This window comes from Cimex lectularius, unplaced genomic scaffold (assembly GCF_000648675.2).
Source record: "Cimex lectularius strain Harlan isolate CLEC.00 unplaced genomic scaffold, Clec_2.1 scaffold150, whole genome shotgun sequence".
NCBI classification, from domain to species: domain Eukaryota; kingdom Metazoa; phylum Arthropoda; class Insecta; order Hemiptera; family Cimicidae; genus Cimex; species Cimex lectularius.
In genome coordinates this window covers 702154-723068 of record NW_019392717.1, presented here as the reverse complement: position 1 = coordinate 723068, position 20915 = coordinate 702154, and the positions used below count along the sequence as shown (strand labels likewise).

Here is a 20915-nt window from a genome sequence, read left to right as displayed (position 1 = left end):
TTAGGTAATAAAGAGATACTGCATTATTGATGTAAGACTGTAGTGTATAATAACTCATAGTAAATATAATTACATATCAGCCTAAATTAAATCTGGGCGAGCTTCTTTAAACTACTAGAATAGAAATAACGGGCATTAATGAATAATATTCAGTTGAAACATATTCGGACTATGCGGATGGTAATAATGATCCTGCCTTCTCGAGACCTTTACAACTAACAATAAATATAATTAATTCTACGTGTCGGCCTGAAATTCTTTCTCACAAACGTAACGAGCGTAGTGTAAATGCGCATTAATAAATAGAATTAGACCGAAAACGCTTTCCGTTGAAATATATTCGGACAATGCGATAGGGCAATAAAGGGATGATACGGCATGCTTTCGTTTGACCTCCACACAGGGTCGGATATTAGTGGGCGAGCGCGGATTCCGTTCGATTCAAGCTATTTGAACTCAGCTCCGTATACTTACACACTTCACTACAAATATTTTGCTTATTTGCCTGAAATAACGTTCAAACGGTTAATAATAGCGATAGGTTTCAACCGCAGTACTGTGCACTAATTTCAAGTTATGTGTTAGGAAAACGAGTATTAAGAACAACGAATGTTTACCAATACCTATTACCTCTCGTACAGCTAGTTTATCAATTATTCGTCTGGGTCAATTCTTCCTTACGAATAAGAAAGTTGGCTTCTTAGGAAATTATCGGCATAACTGTCGAACCGCAAAATTTACATTTGCCGAGCAGTACGTGACATGATTAATAATGAAGAAGGTCTCCTTGACCAGTACACCGTGTGTCATTGGCTTGAAAAATTTAACAGTTCAGGGCGTTAATGCCACTCTACACGACATGAGTGTGAGAGAAAAAGGAGGTCTCTCATAACATTATCCGCCAAAAAGGTATATATGTAAACAAAATTAAAAAATCCTTACATGAAATTATAACAGTTGCAAGGTGAAAAAATGGTTTACTGGCGAAATCATGACTCCGCTGGACATTAGACTAGATTGCGCATGAACGGCATTTCCAATTCGTTTTTGGAACTGCGAAAACTATTGATCAGCAGTTTGTTATGTGTTCCCTGAACTCCACTGCAAGATACTCTTTTCAAAATTGGTAAGGTTTCATTAAGCTCTGGTACACATTTCTCATTCAGACCGGGGAAAGATAGTACATAGGATGAACTACCTGCCAACGCTCCATCAATTTATTACTTGTTTGGATTCATGGCCCACTTTGTTCAAAATAAAGACTTTTTTGAATAAATGTGTGGTGTTTAGTGACCGTTAGCCAATAAACACAACAACTCTCAACACGACACACAAGAATGACACAATTACGCAGAAAACAAACATTTTGAGCCCTGAAGATGATCTGAATAAAGATCGAAACGTTGGCACAATAAAGAAAATGTTTTTCTAAAACCTACGTCACACCAGACCGCATTCACGATCTCCAAATAATCATTTTTTTGAATAAGTTGAAATTGCGGTGGAAGAGTTTTTTCACAAACATCCCAGTAAGGGATCGAGCAGCAGAAAAAACGTCTAATGACAACGTTTTGAATTAATTATAATAATTTATACTTCCTATTAATGCTGTGATTAGACGATGATAGAAGCAGTTTTGAGCATGATAATGTTTAAACCGTGAAGTTTTTTGCTGGGATATGTTGTTGTACATTTGTCAGCAGTTTCGTACTTGATGACAATCGGCCAGACACGTTTCGACATCTGCCGTCTCAGTGATTTTCGCAATTGATTTCGCCCGGAAATAACGAGAATATCAACGCGCCCCTCAACGTCCAAACTGTTGACAAATATTTGAAAAGTAAGCATTTCGAATGCTAAGGATTTATGCCTATGCTTGGTTTATTATTTAAAAAAAGAAGGCATTGCTTAAGCAAAAAAAAAAGGTAATTTAATTGACCTATTATGATTATATTTATTCGTTGTCAAACTCAAGGTTGTTAGTGTTGGTTGGTCTAGTTGAGTTTAATCTAATTAATACTGAACTGATAATTTCTCTGGGCATGTCTATTCTTGCTTGTTTTCTTACGTTTCACTCATACACTGACCTCTTTCTGCTTCAAGCCAACTTCGGCGAAGTCTTTTAGGAGAAACCAGCGATTATAGACGGACCCAGTAAAAAACAAGTTTAACATTATCAAACTAAACAATAGGGCAGTTCTTATAAATTTACAATCCTGCGATAAAAAAGGTCCAACTCGTACGAAATCAGGTGATGGTAAGACTACTTGAGGCCAAGATTTGCACCCAGAATAGCTTTTTTGGCAAATACAAGGATAGAAGAATTGATGAGATAGTTAAGTAAAGTTTCCAGCTTATGCACATCCATTAAAACGAAGGTGTAAAAAAATATATTTTCTTCATTTTGTCCAATTTCTTTATGTGCTTTTCATTCACCATTGGTTTCATGCAATAAGTAGATCTAATAAAATTGAACTCACTTGTTCTTCTTTGACGATAGCCGTCTGCTGGATGACTTCGCTCAAGCTGATCTCGGTCCGTGATATCTCTTTTTGGACGGTTGGCAGGTTGTTATCGACTTTGGTTTCGAGCGCTTCGACGGATTCCAGGAGTTCGAGGACGGATGCGTGTACTTTGTCGATGCTGCTGCCGTTGTTCCCTCCTCCTTCGATCAGTTCTATCCTCTGCGACATCGCGTTCAACCTTCCATCGAGGGTCCTCTGGCTGTGCGCAAGGTCTCTCGCCATAGTTTCCAGGCTGTCGACACGTTTTCTCAAAACCCTCTGGTGCCTTGTCTTCTTTTCCGTCGCATCGCTTGAACTTCTATACACGTCATTTTCGTACACCTGCGGAAACAAAACAATTTCAATTTCGGCCAAACTCGAGATTCGACATAACGAGAAATTCGATTAATTTTTTTTTTTATTCGACTTGGTAAACCTGCGAGTGACATTTTTCACACGATCACAAGATCAGAAGGTGAGTAACAATGCGTTCAGTGCGCGTTACCTCAAAAGGGGAAACGCTTGATCGATAAACCCATATGACCTCCGTTCTCCCTTCATATCCAATCTAAACATAATTGTTCCGAAAATTAACGTACCTCTCTAATAAACCGGGATTTTAAATATTAACAATGACCTTTGGATTTACTTGATACGGTCGCTAATGTTATGAAAAATTGATTACGAGTAATAATAGATACGAATGAACTCGGGTTGTATGAACAATATAAAAATAATTTAACAACTGTAACCATTATCTCAATAATTTCCAGTTAGTTAAATCAATGATTAAAGACAGTATGTATTAAGCATTTAAACACCAATTAAGTAATTCCTTACATCTTTTATAACAGCCCTTCAGTCTTACTCTTCTTTTTCACAACTTCCAGAAAATTTATTGTTAAGTAGTGGCGTTCTAAAAAGAAAACCAAGTACTTATTCTTTGAAGTAAATAAATTTTACTTACTGAACACCGTGACTACTATATGAAGGATTTTTGTGAGGTGGTGCGAGGGCAAGCGCGTATGTGGGAGAGAGATGCCATTAAATCCGAAGAAAATATTCCATAATAGAATTCCATGACTTACTTCGAGTCCGGGAGGAAAGTGTATCAAAGAGTAGAAAGAAAAGGAAAAAAGACTTATCTTGAAAGGAGGTATGCAAATTGAAGAGTCATTAGGCCTTTTTACCTCCCTTATGTTCTTCGCCCCTTTAAGCATGATCTTAGAGTAATTTTAATTTCTTATTAAAAAAATTTCAATTAGATTTTACATAGTTAAAGAAACAGACACTTTTGTAATATGAAAACAATTTTGTCAATAGGTCTGGAGGAGCAAGATTCAACGGAACTGGAATTGAAAATGCATTGTGTTGGAAGCAGGTTGGAACCTGGCTCGCGTACAAAGATGGAAAATTCTATCAAACTCAGTGAAATTTCAGAATTGCAAAGGCTAACCTATTGCTGTGGAATAGGTACGGGGTATCTGGAGTAATTAACAGTATCAAATCAACGTTTCAACTTAGACAAACGTCCCTAGAGAAATAATGTAGAATTACCTCGTTGTAGCTTCTTGCCTCCCTAGCAGCAGCTGTCGTCCCGATCTGAAACAAAAACGGAAATATTCAATTATATATTTGAATAATACAAATTCAACATCAAATTTTAATTTCAATTAATTAATCTTTAAGTCAGGTATTGGTTGAGATAAAAAAGTTAGTGTCAGGAGCGGGATTCGAACACACGACCTTAAGCTAAATACGCCACTGCTGTACCAATTGAGCTATCGTGACATCGATCCACTCGGACATCAACTTCCCATCTTAACCTCACATTTTTGAATTTTCCCTCATTTTTGCCATTTTTCAAATGTTATGTAATCTATTTGATTCTCGGCGACAAATGAAATTCTTATCTCAACCAAATTAATTGAAAACAATTTATTTGGTCAATCGGACCTCGAAACCTAATCGATTTAATAAGCAAAATGAAGTATACTTCACTAAAGCTCTCCGTGGCCATTTCATTTGTCGCCGAGAATCAAATAGATTACACGACATTTGAAAAATGGCAAAAAGGAGGGAAAATTCAAAAAGGTGAGGTTGAGATGGGAAGTTGTTGTCCGAGTGGGTCGAAGTCAGGATAGCTCAAGTGGTAGAGCAGCGGCGTATATAGCCGAACGTTATGGGTTCGAATCTCGCTCGTGACACTAGCTTTTTTTATCTCAACTAAAAACCTTAATTAATTGAAAAGAATTTATTTGGTCAAGCGGACCACGAAACCTAATCGATTAAATTTTAATTGATGTTAAAATATCCGTAGAAAGAGGCCGCGAGATGTGATCATACATCATACAGAATGAAGGACGTACATAATTCAGCAAGCAAATATCATAATGGACTATTCATGTAATAACAATATAATTACCACAGTAATGCGAGTTCTGAAGACTATTTATTACACCGATGACCTTATCAGCGGAATCATTGTCAACCGCTTCCAAGGCAGAATGTGTTGCGGCGTTTAAGATAAAAGTTATGTATAATTTCCCCGTGATTATACCGCATCATTTTTGAAAACAATTGAGGCATTTACGGTCGAAAAGTTTTTTTACCTCTCTTGTCTCACTGAAATGAGAGAAAAATCACTGAAGTGAGAAATGCTGAAAAAACAGATAAAATGATTAACATATTGAGAAACGTGTAAGTAGAACATCGGTACTAAATGCCCCGAAAACATTTACATATAAAAGCATAACCCATGGGAAAAGGTGGCTTTCTTGTATTTCTCATCCGGATATTAATGACCGTTATTAATTGTCTTTCTAAAACAGTATTTTTCTTTTTTTTAAAGCAAAGGTTTATTATTCCGCAATTAAGCAATTGTATGTTAATTTATTCAAGAACGGTGTGAGGTAAGGATTTTCTGTATCATATTTTCCACAGTAAGAGATAACATTATTCTATGTAGGCCGTACTTAACCGTCGGCTGTGAAAACGGCGAATCAGTACGAGACGCGTGACCTCCGACAACGTATCATTAAAATAATAATTAAAACCTCTATTCTTATGCTAATATTTTAACGTTCAACAACTGGAATTATTCGGTTTGTAATTTAAAGTTTTTGTTTCACCCTAATCGGCCACAGTTTCGTTGGAATTCGAACAAAAACAAAATTATCATCTAACCCGACCCGAAAGTAGCTCCCTAATTGACCTCCCCGACAGGAAAATATAACCATCCAACTCACCCAAATTCGGGAGAAATTAGAACAGGTCTAATTCAGATTTAAAAAAAAAATTAGCTTGTAAATTTTAATCGAAGATAATGCAGGGACATAATTTAAAATTGGCATATTTCAAAGCCAATCAGATATTGTAATTATTTTAACAGTTGAGCCTCTTAAGAATTGTGATGTACACATTTTGACAAAAATAAACCACGTAAGCCTGCCCAAAAATAGCTGCCTTAATTGACCTAGAAGGTGGAATATAACCATAAAAAAAGAAGAAAAAAAAACAATATTTTCGTAATGTAATACAACGAGTTAAGTAAATAACTTCAAGTAAAAGTAACGAGTAAATTAACCTTATTTATGCTTTTTTTTTCAATTAATCATTCTTTGTATGTAAGGTCTTGGTTGAAATGAAGAAGTTAGTGCCATGAGAGTGATTCCAAGCCGAAGGTCGTGGGTTCGAATCCCACTCGTGACACTAACTTTTTCATTACAAACAAGACCTTACAGACAAAGAAAAATTAATTGAATGAAGTGCTTTGGTCTATCAGATCACTAAACATAATGAACTTATTGATATTATTGAAAGATATTGGAAAAGTGTTTTTTTTGTCGAATTTCAAAAATCTTCCAGTTTAAAACGTTTGAAAAGTAAATTGAGAGTTTTATCCACTAAAGTTTCAGTAATTACTGAGAACGCGGTTCTTCTTTTAAAAGTTGAATATTTTATGTATTGGTATGTGAACATTTTAACAGTCAAAAACTAGAATTAATCGTTTTATAATTGAAAGTTATTGTTAATTTCTGAACCACGTTTTTTTAGGAATCTGGACAAAAACTATCATCAAAATTTTACTGAAAATGCTTTCCCCATGTTGAACAGTTAACGGGAAGAGTATTAATTAATTCGGATATATTTATACGGAGTTTTAAATCGAGATATTTCAAAAGCAAATAGCCAGTTTCGTTTACAATCAGTTAAACTGGAAGGAAGGCTGTTTTCCTTTTCAAAGTCGAGCAATTTAAACATTCATGGAACTTATAAGCAATTAGGTAAAAGAGATGAGATGTTTGAGAACAGATTTCTATCGTTCTCCCTCGGTGGGATGTAATTATTGGAAAGAATGTTGGTACCAGAATCTGTTTTGTGGGAAGATCAGATGGAAGGTGGGTTCAGACTTCACCACTTTTTCCCACTCTCGCATAATTCCACGCCGTTTAAGGCAAAGGGCTCATCTAACAACCTACTTTACCCGCGTTCGTCTTATTGAGGAGGACATCGTAAATACGATCGTCGGTAGTAACTGGAGTCGTCCGTTGGGATTTCTTTGTCACTTTTCCAATTTATCGGCCAATTCCACAGATCCGCCTTTCTGCGTCAATTGCTCCCGTTCGGTTGATTGAACTACGGTTATATATGTACAAAAATGGCTTTATTCTATCTCTTTTTCCTCTCGGTTTTGATGGAGTGCCTGAATAATTCTGCTTAAAATCACTTTTGATACTGAATCGAAAAATCGGCTTTTTTCACAATTACTCGACCACAATGCTATTATTTAGGTTAAGACTATACATATATTCACTAATTTCGTGGTCCGCTTGACCAATTAATACATTACAATTAATTAAGGTTTTTAGTTGAGATGAAAAAAAGTTAATGGCGCGAGCGGGATTCGAACACACGATCTTCGGCTAGATACGCCGCTGCTCTACCACTTGAGCTAATGTGACCTCGATCCACTCGGACATCAACATCCTATCTCAACCACACCTTATGAGTTTTCCCTCCTTTTTGCCATTTTTCATTTGTCGTCGAGAATCCAATCCGATTATACGGCATTTGAAAAATGGCAAAAAGGAGGGAAAACTCAAAAGGTGGGGTTGAGATAGGAAGTTGATGTCCGAGTGGATCGAGGTCACATTAGCTCAAGTGGTAGAGCAGCGGCGTATCTAGCCGAAGATCGTGGGTTCGAATCCCGCTCGTGCCATTAACTTTTTTTCATCTTAACTAAAAACCTTAATTAATTATACATATAGATCATAACTGACGAGTAGGAATCGTCAATTCATTCAAAACTCATCTGTATTATCTGTCAAGGTCATTAATATAACAAATTTTGTTTGAAATAAGAAAATACTATGTAAACTATACTAGTACCTAGTACTAACCTTGCATAACGTGTACATTAAAAACGGTAATAACAAGTTTTATTTTTGTAATGATAAGGGTAAGATTTGGATAATTAACCTAGCAGAATAACTGTAGATCAATAAATAAGAAAAAATATAAAAGGGCAAAGCCGGTATTATTTGTTGTAATCCTCCTCCCAAAAGTGGCCTGTTTGTGTATTCAAATAAAAGGGACAAAAAATTCTTTCAGTCCAAGGTTTCTATCGTTTATTAATTGTAAAAAAATATGTTTTCGAAAGACCTACATATATTATGATATTATGTATATATATGCATATGTGAATGAGGCATGAAATCTTTTCATTACTGACTTACAGCTTACAAAGGGAGGCTGGGGACGTAGGATTGTAAGTTTTAAGGAACCCTTATTTTGGTGATAATGTCGAAAAATATTAGACACGTGCCTAGGGGCTCTAGGGGCCGAGAAAAAAACCCATACTATGGTTAGGTGCTGAATATAAATTTTGACGTAGTGACCGAGTGACATAGCAGAGTTGGTTAAAGTCTTTTTTAGCAATAAATAAAGACGACTATATTTGTTTTTTGTACCCGGAAAAAACTTGAATAAATTTTTTTGTGAAAAAAAATTGGCCTTCCGATTTAAGAATACATTCACAAAAATAATAATAACTTCGAATCGGCCCCACCGATCTACATAAGACATTACAAAAGGGTTTACAACCCTATAACCTTCAAGTACGGGCACAAATCTGGTCTCTGTAAATAAATTAGAACAGGAGACATAAAATAAAATGTCTAGAGGAATTTTTGTTGAATTCTTCCCTTTTTTCACTTGTAATGATTTAAAATCTAACTCTTTTGGTACAGACTGAAAGAAGAAAAGTTAACCTTTTTAAGGGTTTTAATAGGGTTTAATTTGGATAAAATTCAGAGGAGCATTTTAATTGGAACTCATGATATCGGGAAAAAATTCCCTCGGGCGAATCAGCCCACAAATTTCTGTTTATTTATTTGTTACGGGATTCGTAACAGGCCCAGGGTGTCTGCATTTTTAAAAATACAAACTATTGTATGTTGGATTCGAATTTTGGGCCGCTGGATTCGAACCCGGGACCTTTATCTTACAGAGATGAGCGCTATATCCAACCGATGGGGCCACCTAGTATTGTACTTTGGATCTTCATTGAACTAAAAATTCGTATTTAAAGGTTGGAAAATGTGTTTAGAATCTGGCATACTTTACTGAAAGCGTCTTTTGATTGTTGTAACTTTTTTATTTATCAATTATTTGTCAAAGTCGTGAAGAGCGTTCAGGAATGAAGTATTTTAGAAGAAAACCTTTTTCATTTTTTGCCGACGTTTCGAACTTTATTTGGGTAATCATCAGCGCTTGAGTGAATTACAAAGCATACGTTAATTGTAAAAAATACAATATAGGTATAAATAATATAAATTTTGAATCAAGTATTTCATACTCACATAAAGTGACTCACTTTCTTCTGCTGAAATGTGAGAAACATCGTACATGTTCTTGCGTAATAGTCTACTCTACGTGGTGACGGATCCTAATTCAATCAATATTTCAGCAACGCGTACGCAGAAAGTTAAAATTCTGTTTTAACCTAACTAGGGCACTACATGTACTACATAGGGGTGTACAGCCCGAGGTGACACTAATTTTTAATTTCAACCACCTTTTACATAAAAGTTATAAATTAATTAGATTAATATACTAATAGATCAGACTAGTTTGACGGACCTGTGAAGCATTTTAGATTTTAGCTAGAGACCAGTCCGTTCACATTTACCGATGCACGCAAATAAATACTTTCATACCATGGACACAAGAAAAGACATAAAAACCACATGTGAGTGGCTGTTTATAACCATATGCATTTATCGATTTTGGATATTCACTGAGTTTATCTTCATGATCACTGTTGTGCTTTAATAGTTTCGATATAATGTTAGGCAGGAGATAATCGTTTGTACTCTTTTATAATATATTTCACACGGCTATGCAGCACAAAGGACACCTTCTGTGCCTCTTTCCGAAGAGGAGGTGCCCATGTTTCCAGTGGTATGGCCTATCCTTAATCGAGTAAGAATAATTTTGCCTCTTTATTTTTTAAGTTCTCCAGGACCTAACCCTTCAGTGATTTTAATTTTTCAGTCATGGTATTTTAATTTTATTATCTAATAAAATTGAGTCCGCCGAATATCTGTATTACGCACGGTTTTCATTGTCAAACCAAATTTTTAAATTTTAAACCGGTTTTCATATTTTAATCCTACAATCGTCAAAGGTTTTTATCAGTTTATTTAAAAATAATTGGATTTAAAAAACAAACAAATTATATTAATTGTCAATATTGTCTTATTCAAAGTATTATTTTTTTTAACGAGTAATTATCATTAAATGCAACGGGTTTGTACAGCAACGGAAGTTCGTTGTAAAATATCCTTTCCGTTGGCTTTGTGATTACAATTCAGGAATATCGTTTACCTTAATAACACAGAGCGGACGATTTCAAATAATCAAGGAAATGAAGTGTTTACTACTCGATAGGATCGATCCGGGACGGTCGTTTTTCCAGATTTAAAGAAGGATAAAAGTAATAAATCAGATTTTACAACTATGGAACCGATACTGTCCTGTATCTCTCGTGTATCTTTTTCTCTTGGTTGGACAATCTATTTTCCACTCCTCTCTGTTAAACGTATTATCGATTGTATCAGTCATAAATTATGGCTTTCACTTGTGTGATTAAAAAAAAATTATAAAGATGTAAGGTTTTTGTTGTAAGAAAATGGATAAAATACTTCAAAACTGCCCTTACTCAATTTTTATATACATAATCTTTTGTACGGTTTTATTAATTTTCGGGGAAAAAGTCCGAGCATATTATTTTCCATATTTACGTTTAGCCTGGAAGTCAACGACCGGATTTCAATAGTCACTGGTCGGCAAATTGTGCCGGGGCTGTCCAGAGTGCCATTACTATGCTAAATGCCCCTGACTGCCAATAAAACTCCGCAAACCCTTCTTCGACAAATTTGATTGATAACGGAACCCATAATTCATCTGCGGCCTTTCATATCAAAATCAATTTAAAAAGATTGATTTAAAAAATTCATCAAATCTTAATTAGGTTATTTTAAAAATTTATAATCGATGTCATGATAAAAATCTAACTTTTTATTAACTTTCCTCCGTTTTGGGTGAACCAAGGGAAAGCCGAGATCTTGAGAAATTCAGAACTCTTAAATCTTTTAATGAAGAGCGAGGATAGGGAAAGAGACATTGAGTGAGTTAGAGAGGGTGAGCGATTGATTGGTTTTTAACCCGTTCTAAATTGATGCCCCAGCTTGAAGATGTTTCAGAAAAGAACCCTTTAAGTTAAGTATATAAAAATTTTGAGATGGAAAAAATTGTTATGATTTTTTTAGGGGAGGATTTCTAACATTTAGTCAATAGACTGCTTAGTTTGACAATGAAATAATGAAATAATTATTAAATAAATTCTGAATTGTACATAGATAAAAAACAACAGTTCTTCATTATGATTGAGTATGATGATGAAATCATCGCATGAAGATTGTTTTTTTAGTTTTTCTTGGTCAATGGAGAAAGTAGAATATAAGTTTAATAGGTCAATTCAGGTTGATTTTTCGGCATTTCCCCGTCAGTCGTGTGAATGAATGGGCCTTCGGCCTGCTTGTTTTTTTGATTTTATTAAAAACATAAGAACAGCCATCTACCCGGACAGCCAGGCGGCTCATGGGTGTTAAAGTTCAGAGCATAATAACAAAATTACCCTTGTCTGGGAGTTAGGGTACCAAGCAACGAAGAGGCCTATAAATTGGCCAAGGTAAGTTTGATGAGGACAACTTTGCCCCTGAATCCTCTTTCGCGGCATCCAAACTGCCAAAAACATAGATCCATCTTACAATTAATTAAGAATAAGTTTTAAGTGTTGTGTATCGACCGCTTTTCTACTCACGAATTCTCTTGATCACGATATGGTATTGGTGAAAACGCACATTCACTTGTTACTGCCGAGCTTTCGACCTATTTTAAGGTCATCATCAGAGCAAAACAATATTAACTATGTCTACAAATTGGCATAATTAAGTTTTTACAGACGATTTCAAATTTCTTTGAATTTTTAAACAATCATAATTTAATATTTGAATTTAAGATGATGACCTTAAAATAGGTCTAAAGGTTGGCAGTAAAATTGATTTTACTTTTTCATCAAAAAAGAAGTTCATAAGAATAAGTTGCTCAATGGGATTGCTTTCCATTGAAACAGTTCATCAAAGGATCGCAGAAATTACGGAGAACGACCAAACCTAGAACTAAAATAACAGTAGGACTGCTGACCTGATACAGCAGACCCCTGAGTCGGATCAGCAAAAACAAGCTTGTACAGATATTACCAGGATGAAGAAGAAACAGCGAAACTTGTCATTTTTTGGTGAGAAGGCATGCACAGGCTGAGATGCATTTCTGAGAAAAGGCCTACCCCTGGAGGATAAACATAGACCTTAATGAAACTGGTATCTGGTAAAGAGCCTTAAACTTAACAAACACCTCTATGCAATGACCCTTTTAACCTATCTTAGTTTGCGGTAATAATTGTGGATCGATTGAATCAAGAAAAGACAAAATAAGATATCGACAGGACTGCTAGACAGGCATAGAGCGTGTTAGGATTAAAATGATATTTGTACTGATGACTGGACAGTGCAGATTGCGGAGGCATGTGAATAGAACTGGAAGCTGCAGAAAGAAGCCTGTATAGATATTGCCAGGAAGAAAAAGAAACAGCGGAACAGGCTGAGATTCCTACTCCTGGAAATGGACAAGCCAGGGTCTGAAGTATAAACAGTAGTCCTTAACAAAGTTGTGGGATGTGGTCTGGTGGTAGTGCTCTGGTCGTAGGTCGTAGTCGTAAAGAGATCGAATACTTTTAATATTTGGTCTGTCAGAGGCGGTTGGTTTTTAGCCATATTTAAAGATAGCCTATTACCGAAACGACACTACAGAAATAAATAAAACGTCTAAATTGAGTACGCCAACATGACTTGTAAGGAATTTAAATTTAGGAACAGCACAACAAAACGTCCAACAACCGAGACGAAATCACTATAACTCTTGGTCGGGGGTCTACAGCATGATTGAAAATATACAACGAAGTTTAAAACAATATAGTAAAAATTGGAAATCTCACGTATAAAAATGATTGTGATGATATAACGAAGGTCAGGCTGGTTTAAAGTCTCACAAATGGCCCATAGGTTTTCTTTTTTCGCCAGAGCCTAAGTTGTAATGCGTCAATTTATGCTGGGAAATGGGTTCCAACCGATGTAGCATTTTTGATCCGGAGCATTCCGTAAAGAAGGCGTTTCCAAGTTTCTTAACAAGACTAACTACATATTGATTATTTCTGAGGTAATTTAGGCCATTTTCTCCCTTTAGGGCTCGACTCATCCATCACACTGGGTTTCGAACTACCTGGCAATGGCAAATTTTGAACAATCAATTATATAATCTATTTGATCACAAATTCTGTTGTTGAAAGTAGCAAGCTTATTTCATTATAGTTTTTACAGTTAATTTATAAAAAATATAGCTTTCCTCCTAACTTTTCTGTTGTATGTAAATGTGATGCGGTTACTGTAATTTAAGTAAAGCAAATCTTGTTTGTATTGTATAGTCAATAAATTCTTCAAATACAAAAACCTAATTTTAACGAACAATTCATGCATTACGGTTTTCTACATTGTTCATTTGTTATATAATTTTTTTTAAATATTAGGTTTTATGATGTTTCTCGACGTTCAAATCAATCTTTATTTATTAACTTCACACCGAAAAAATTGAATAGGATTAAAATGGAGGATGTTCCGGCCTCATGCGAGTAAATCATTTGGTGTAATGGGGTTTTAAATTGAAATATATTACAGAAGGAATTTCCAATATACCCTTGCTAAATCTCTTGGGACATGTTGGGAAGTAAGGCCTTTGAAAGGAACATCAAGTCCAATAGTAAGGGAGGATGTTGAACAACTAGCCAATCTTCCTTACGTCAGGGGAAGTAGGAGTGATAGTCGATAGGTAGGGTGGCCCAGTAATTAAGATAATTATAGTAGACGCAGACAGAGTGATTAAACAAATCCCTCCATCCCTCGTCCGGCCGACCCTCGACAAACTTCCTTAACTCGGGTTGAGGCTTTTCCTATCTTATCATATTTCTATTAATCGATCTAGGTAAATTTGACACCGCGATAAGCCGTAAAACAGTTCGCTCTTTTCCAGCCGGAATTTCCTCTTCGATAATTTTCTGTCGTCGGTTCGGCGCTTTCGTCTAATTGATCCAATGAAAACCTAATGAGGTTACGAGGAACCGAGCGGAAAGTTACCGAAAACATCCAACAGCATTTGCCAATATGGTCAAAAGTTGGAGTCAAACATTTCTATAACGAACGACTTCCATATTTGAATTGTAAAATGCCATATTTCAAACGGTTAATATGGTTAATAGTTAACACACATAAATTTATAATAACCTCCATAAAATGGCAAACAATAAAAAGCCAAGTAAAAAATGTAATGGCAAATTCATTCAGTTTTTCTTCTATAATTCCTTTGACTACCTTTATCGTATACTGAATTAACTTTAAACATAAATTAAAGTAGTTTTAATTTCCAAAAATCGTAGAAAACCGAAAACATCACGTTTGGTTTTAAACATTTCTCGGACCTTTTATAAGGTTTTGAAGTACATAAATTAATGATAATTTGTTCAATTTCTGCCTGAAAGTGAATCACATCCATAACACTACAGAAATTAGCGACCTCGTAGAACATCGAATAGTCAATTTAGCATTCCACAATATTAACAAAAGTCAGATTCGAATAGTTCTATGACATTCGCCTTTTATATTTGAACTGAAATATGTAATATTTCAAACAATAAATGATAATTATTCTGATTCCAAACACTAAAATACTAATCCCTCTATAAAATGACATAATAGTAAGTCAAAGTGCAGACGAGGCGGTGAAATAACAAAACAAAATAACAAAACGATAAAATAACGTTGACACCATCAACGGGGCGGATCGTTTGAGCTCTTGCGAGTAACGTTGATGGCCCTCCTAAGGTCTGAAACGCAAGGATCGTGCTCACTCTTTTGAGGATAGGCCATACCCGATTCACACAAGGAAACAAGCTTTGGGAGAAAACCCACGCGACTCGCTTGTCGAGAAGGTTTCTAGTGTGCCACAGGAGTGTCACGCCTTGGAACCTTACAGAGAACGTGTACGGCACCTGACATAAAGTCAGACCTTGGGCACAAGAGTGGGTTGTTGGGTCCCCCGATCCTATTTTTAGGAGGGTGTAAATATTATGTATAATTGCTGTGTAGCTGTGAGTATGTTTTTTTTGTGAATGACTGCCCTCGGAGTGAGCTGGAGAACGACATGACTCCGTTGTCGGTAGCGTACATAAGGAATATATAGAAAGTTATGGCAAATTGTTTTTGCCACATGAAGCCTTTTATAGTTTTTTGTTTTTATGCAATACTTATAAAAATAAATTAGTAGATTTTCTTAGTCCAACTTTTCAAAAGAAGGATTTAAATATTTCTGTTAGATATGGCATTTAAAGTGCAACGTTAAAAAATTATCATCCTTTATAACTTGGCCTTATAATCTGGCCAATTTTGAATTAAGCTATATTGCCAAAAGTGGGCAATCACACAATATCAGTTCACACACTCGTAGAATATTGAAATAGGTAATGGTTACAAAATAAATAAACAATTCAATTTTTACTAGTTTAAACTGGATAAAATAGAATCTTATTTTTATTGTAATTTTCATGGTATATTACTTTAAACTTTTTTTTGTAGGTTTATGATATTATCAATGTATTTATTAGTTTTGGTGTTCTTTTACATCACCCAGTAGTAAGGCAGGGGACGAGAGTACCGAGCCGAGGCACCCCGTTCTACTGAACTAATGATGATGTTACATATGTACCTTTCAATTACACCTCAATGCCACATTCCCTTACAAAACAATAAATTAGATACCACATATCATTTCTACCAGCTGTGATCAAAGTTTCTAAAAAAAAGGTCTGACCATTCCAACAAAGGATTCGATTCCATAATTGTGTGGCTCATATCCTCAGTGCAGTCACAAGAAGCACAATTGGCAGACTCCCTCAGGCCAATTCTATATTTACGAGCATTCCATAAGCCATGGTTGCTTCTAATCTATTTAATTACAGTATAGAAATCGCCAATTGCCTGAAATTTGTATCGTTATAGAAAAATATATACGAATCATCTGTATCACAGTATGGTCTTGATGAAAAAGCAAAGTTGATAATGCCATGTTTTCGACCTATTTTAAGATCATCATCAGGGCCTATATTAATTATACACATTATGAAAACATATTCGTACAATTGATTCTAAAATAAACATATATACAATATAATTAATAATCATTATACAATATGATAACAAAACCGACTCAATGCTTATGTTAAATAAATTTTTCATCAACACCATATCGTGATCCAGAGTATTCTTGATTAGAAAAGTGGTGAATTTATCTAACATTTGAAAAATGGATACTTCGTAAGTAATTCCTTCAGACATAATAAGAAAAAGGAGCGAAAATACCAGACCCTAAGATATTGGTAATGATCACATATTCTATAATAACTTACGGAGATGAGTCTGCTCTAATGTCAGAGTTATTACTAAATAATTCAATACGTGAAGAAATTTGAGCCTAAATCAATAACTGGAGAAGGTTAAACCGCCTATTCTTTCACATTATTAGCTCGATAAAAAAAATCGAGAAAAAACAGTTTTATGTCGAGAAAAAAATACGACCCTGTTTTAAAATTGGAAGACTGGGTTACTTTTCACACAGAATCGAAAATCAGCCACTCATTAACGGCGTTTAATTTCGATATCTCGCCCGAGGTGCAGTCCAAATATTTAGTTTTCTGGGTCATCATTTCGGCTAAGTCAAACGGTATTTAGCCAAAGCTTAGGAACAAGAAATACGAGTTCCTCCGACCGCACGTGACCGGGCCACAACGAAAAGATAATTTCACGATCAAAGAGAGAACAACGTGCTATTTGGCTGTATGATTATTCTCTTTGTTTCGTTAAAGAGACTACAAGGAGAATATAATTTCATAATGTTTAACATTAAAAAAAAAGTGTAGTCATAAACTTTAAAACCGCCTTCTTTGTAATGTAGATACAAAATATTTTATGATCGTATAAGTTTGAAGCACACGTTTTAAAATTTCCTCATAAAGAGCACCAAAAGGTGCTTTCTTCTTTCTACTTTGAATTGAAACTTTACTATGTTTTTTTATCGTTTATTGTACTGTTGCAATAAACCGTGATGAAATATTTTTAAAATAATGTCGTGTATTTATTTAGCTAAAAATTTGAAACTAACTGAGTTAAATAAGGTTTTTTTTAAATAAAAAAAGAGTATAGCTGAGGTGTTGTTTTTGTGCTACATAACAAATCTATTAAATAATTATTTCATATTACAATTCAAACTTCAAAATCACAATTACAATTCAAATCTGGGCTGTGAATTGTCAGTAAATAATTAAACCTGTTCCAAATATACACTTTAACCGTTAATTTAAAATTGTAAAAAAATCTTTTTTAGAAATTGGATTAAGATAAATATTAAAGAAAAGCTCTGTTTAGATTGAACTATTACTTGGGACGAACGAAGCTTTAAAACTTTCACGATCGAAGATCGGGGTCGCAGACGGAGAGCGGCAGGTGGGACACGGCAGCTGCTGACCAAGATGAACACCTGCTACAAAACCCGCATTCCCAATCAAACCAGATCTAAAGAGCTTGGTTTTACTTTTTTACATCTGGGAAATCATCACCGGTTTCGATTTTTTGAAGTCGAAGTATAAAATCTGCATATATTGTCGTTGAAAACTTGATCAAATTAAAGTAGGAGAGGTTTAATTTCTGGAAGGCTCAATTAACCCAACTTAGGTAGTTTGTAAAAAATGGGTTTTTGTTTTCTAAATATTTGTTAAATAACTAAATGAATATAATAGAAAGACAAAATAGGACAAACTGTGCACTTTTTTAGATGACAATGTATTTAATTCTATTAGTCCTTATATGAACACCCTAGAGTCTTGGTTCGGAAGACAACTGGATGCAGTCTGCATCAAAATTAAGATTATAAATTAATTGTTCAGTAATCGTGAGATGCGGTCTGGTGTGATGTAGGTTTCAGAAAAACATTTTCTTTATCGTGCCAACGTTTCGATCTTTATTGAGCCCTGAAGATGATCTCAATAAAGATCGAAACGTTTGGCGCGATAAAGAAAATGTTTTTCTGAAACCTACATCACACCAGACCGCATCTCACGATTTCTGAATAATTATCGATTAACGGTCACTAATCACCACACGTTATAAATTAAGAACATAAATTATAATAGCAAAGAGCGTTAATTTTTATGACAATGCTGGAAGTTATGAAAATCTGTTTTGCATATGATTTGTGTAAATTTTTTTGTGTCAATTTTTATAACAAAGCTAGAAGGTATGGAAATTTGTTTTGCAGGATGATTTGTGTAAATTAGATTAGTTGTAAATAATCTATTATTAATGTTGATAGGTGCAAAGTAAGCTTTGCAACGCTCATACTCAATTATTAACATTCTTTATAGCATTTTCAGTAAGAGTTACTGTATTCATTGATCTTCATGTTTTCTAAAAGTTTCAGGTTGGTTTTATCCGGAGAACGTCTGGCGTCTTTGTTCATTGTTTGTCTCTTCTGTTACCATGCTTATGTTTTTGACGAGTTAAATAAATTGGCTTATATTACTGGTATTAGTGAGCACTATAATTCCCTGGCTTCTTGGCTTGATCGTTTTTCTTAATTGTCTCCAGCATCGAGGATAAAGCAGTTATCCGTTGGTTTGTTATAAACTAGTTGATCTTATATTTATTCATCGTAGTAAAGTCCGGAGTTGTTTGAAGCGTAAGTGCCCTGTCAAACATTTGTAACAAAAATTACCCTAGTCTGGGTAAGACGGCCCACAGGTCAACGAAGGGGCCGATAGATTGGCCAAGAAAAGTTCGATGAGGAGGCTTATTGCCGCTGAACCCTTTTATAAGTCAAAAGTCCTTCGTTCAATGAAAAGGTAGCCCAAGAGGCCTGCGAACAAATTCATCAAAAGGCAATCGCAGGAACTAACGGCAGAACTGCTAAATGTAGGACGTGATAGGACTAGAATGATAGTTGTACTGCTAACTGGACACTGCACACTCCGTCGGCTAGTACAGACTCGGTGTTGTAGAAAGAAGTCTGCGCAATTGCCACGAAGAGACAGCTGAACAAGACCTTCGTTTGTGTGAAAGATTATGTAGGGAGAGGAAAAAACGGGCCTCCTTGAAAAAGCTTTGCAATCCGGTAAACCGCCTGAAGCTTAATGAGACGACAACAACGACAAGGGAGATACACAATAGACCAATACTGTCCAGCACTATCAGAATGTATAGGTACCTGCCATTAGGACCAGGTCTATGTCTTGCAGTGCCTTCTCTCTGGACAGTTTACAGACAAAATAAACTTACAGCTTGCTGACAAACTGTACATACATTTTCAAACAAAATGTTTTTCATAACGTCTCAAGTTTTAGATTAATAAAAGATAGTAATCTGAGCTCTGAAAACGCAAGAAAAATTATGATAGTACATTAGTTATAATATAAATGTTATATATTTGTAATGTCCAAGTTAATTTTTGTACTAGTTGGGTATTGCCCATAATTGGATTAATTAAGTAAATAAATAAAATAAACATTAGTGGCTCTTCGTCGATTTTTTTAAATTTTAATTATGTGTGGAGATTAGTGACCACTCTCTACACGACACGCAAGAATGGCACAATTACACAGAAGACAAACACTTTGAGCCCTGAAGATGATCTCAATAAAGATCGAAACGTTGGCACGATAAAGAAAATGTCTTTCTGAAACCTACATCACACCAGACCCCATCTCACGATTTATGAATAATTTTTTAAAAATTATGTTATTAACAAATAATTCAGAAAAAAATGAATAGGATGAATTATATGCCATAAATTGCTAGCTAGTATTAAACATTAAGGAGGAATTTTATGAATCTGGTCTTGATAGTCACGTCCATTTCAGTTGGTAATTATTGTGGGTGGTCTGAAATGTCCTAGTCCGAAGTGAAGAGGCGCTGCTTCAATAAATCAAATCAATCCCTGTCAAGGGCCGGGGTCGGGTGAAAGGGGCCATCTATGAGAGAAAATAATACGAATTTGCCATTTGACCAAGAGCGGTTCGGCACGACCGCGAATGAGAATGTACGGAGTGCAATATCTAAAAGGAAGGCCGAACATAGCGTCGGCATTGTGATACTGCATTCCGAATTCCGACAGACAATAGTAGGATGAAAGGAGCCCCAACCCTTCTAACAAGCGATGCCCACCTACTCTTTACCTGTTGTATGCTCACCGAACCTACTCGCCGTCCCAAAATTAAAAATTTCTTCTTAAAACATCGGATTTTTCATTTCTTGTTTATCGAGCCTGAAAATTGGTAAACATCCTATCATAAAAAGGATTCTTTTTTTTCAGGTCAAGTCCCAACGACACCAGTTCTGTGAATGCAAAACTTTTTTTATTAGTCCCATTATATTTATCGATCACTAACAGCTCCCCGTGGCCACTTCATAAGTCGCTGAGCATTGAATCTTGATTACACGACATTTGAAAAATGGCAAAAAAGGGGGAAAATTCGAAAGGCCGTAGGTTGAGATGGGGAGTTGGCGTTCGAGAGGATCGAAGTCACGAGAGCTCAAGTGGTTAGAGCAGCGGCGTATTGAGCCGTGGGTTCGAATCCCGCTCGTGACGCTAGCTTTTTCATTTCAACCAACACCTTACATAAAAAGATTAATT

The 20915-nt window shown here is 35.4% G+C and overlaps 1 protein-coding gene across 1 annotated transcript in view; it reads right to left on the bottom strand.

Annotated features, from left to right (window-relative positions):
• LOC106664802 (protein scabrous) overlaps nucleotides 1-20915 on the bottom strand; it is a 69368-nt gene that overhangs the window by 22859 nt on the left and 25594 nt on the right. The window contains exons 3-4 of the mRNA XM_014390808.2: nucleotides 4062-4106; nucleotides 2481-2846 (exon numbers count right to left, since the gene is read on the bottom strand). Coding sequence (XP_014246294.1) covers nucleotides 2481-2846; nucleotides 4062-4106 — 411 coding nt within the window. The remainder of the gene's footprint in view (nucleotides 1-2480; nucleotides 2847-4061; nucleotides 4107-20915) is intronic.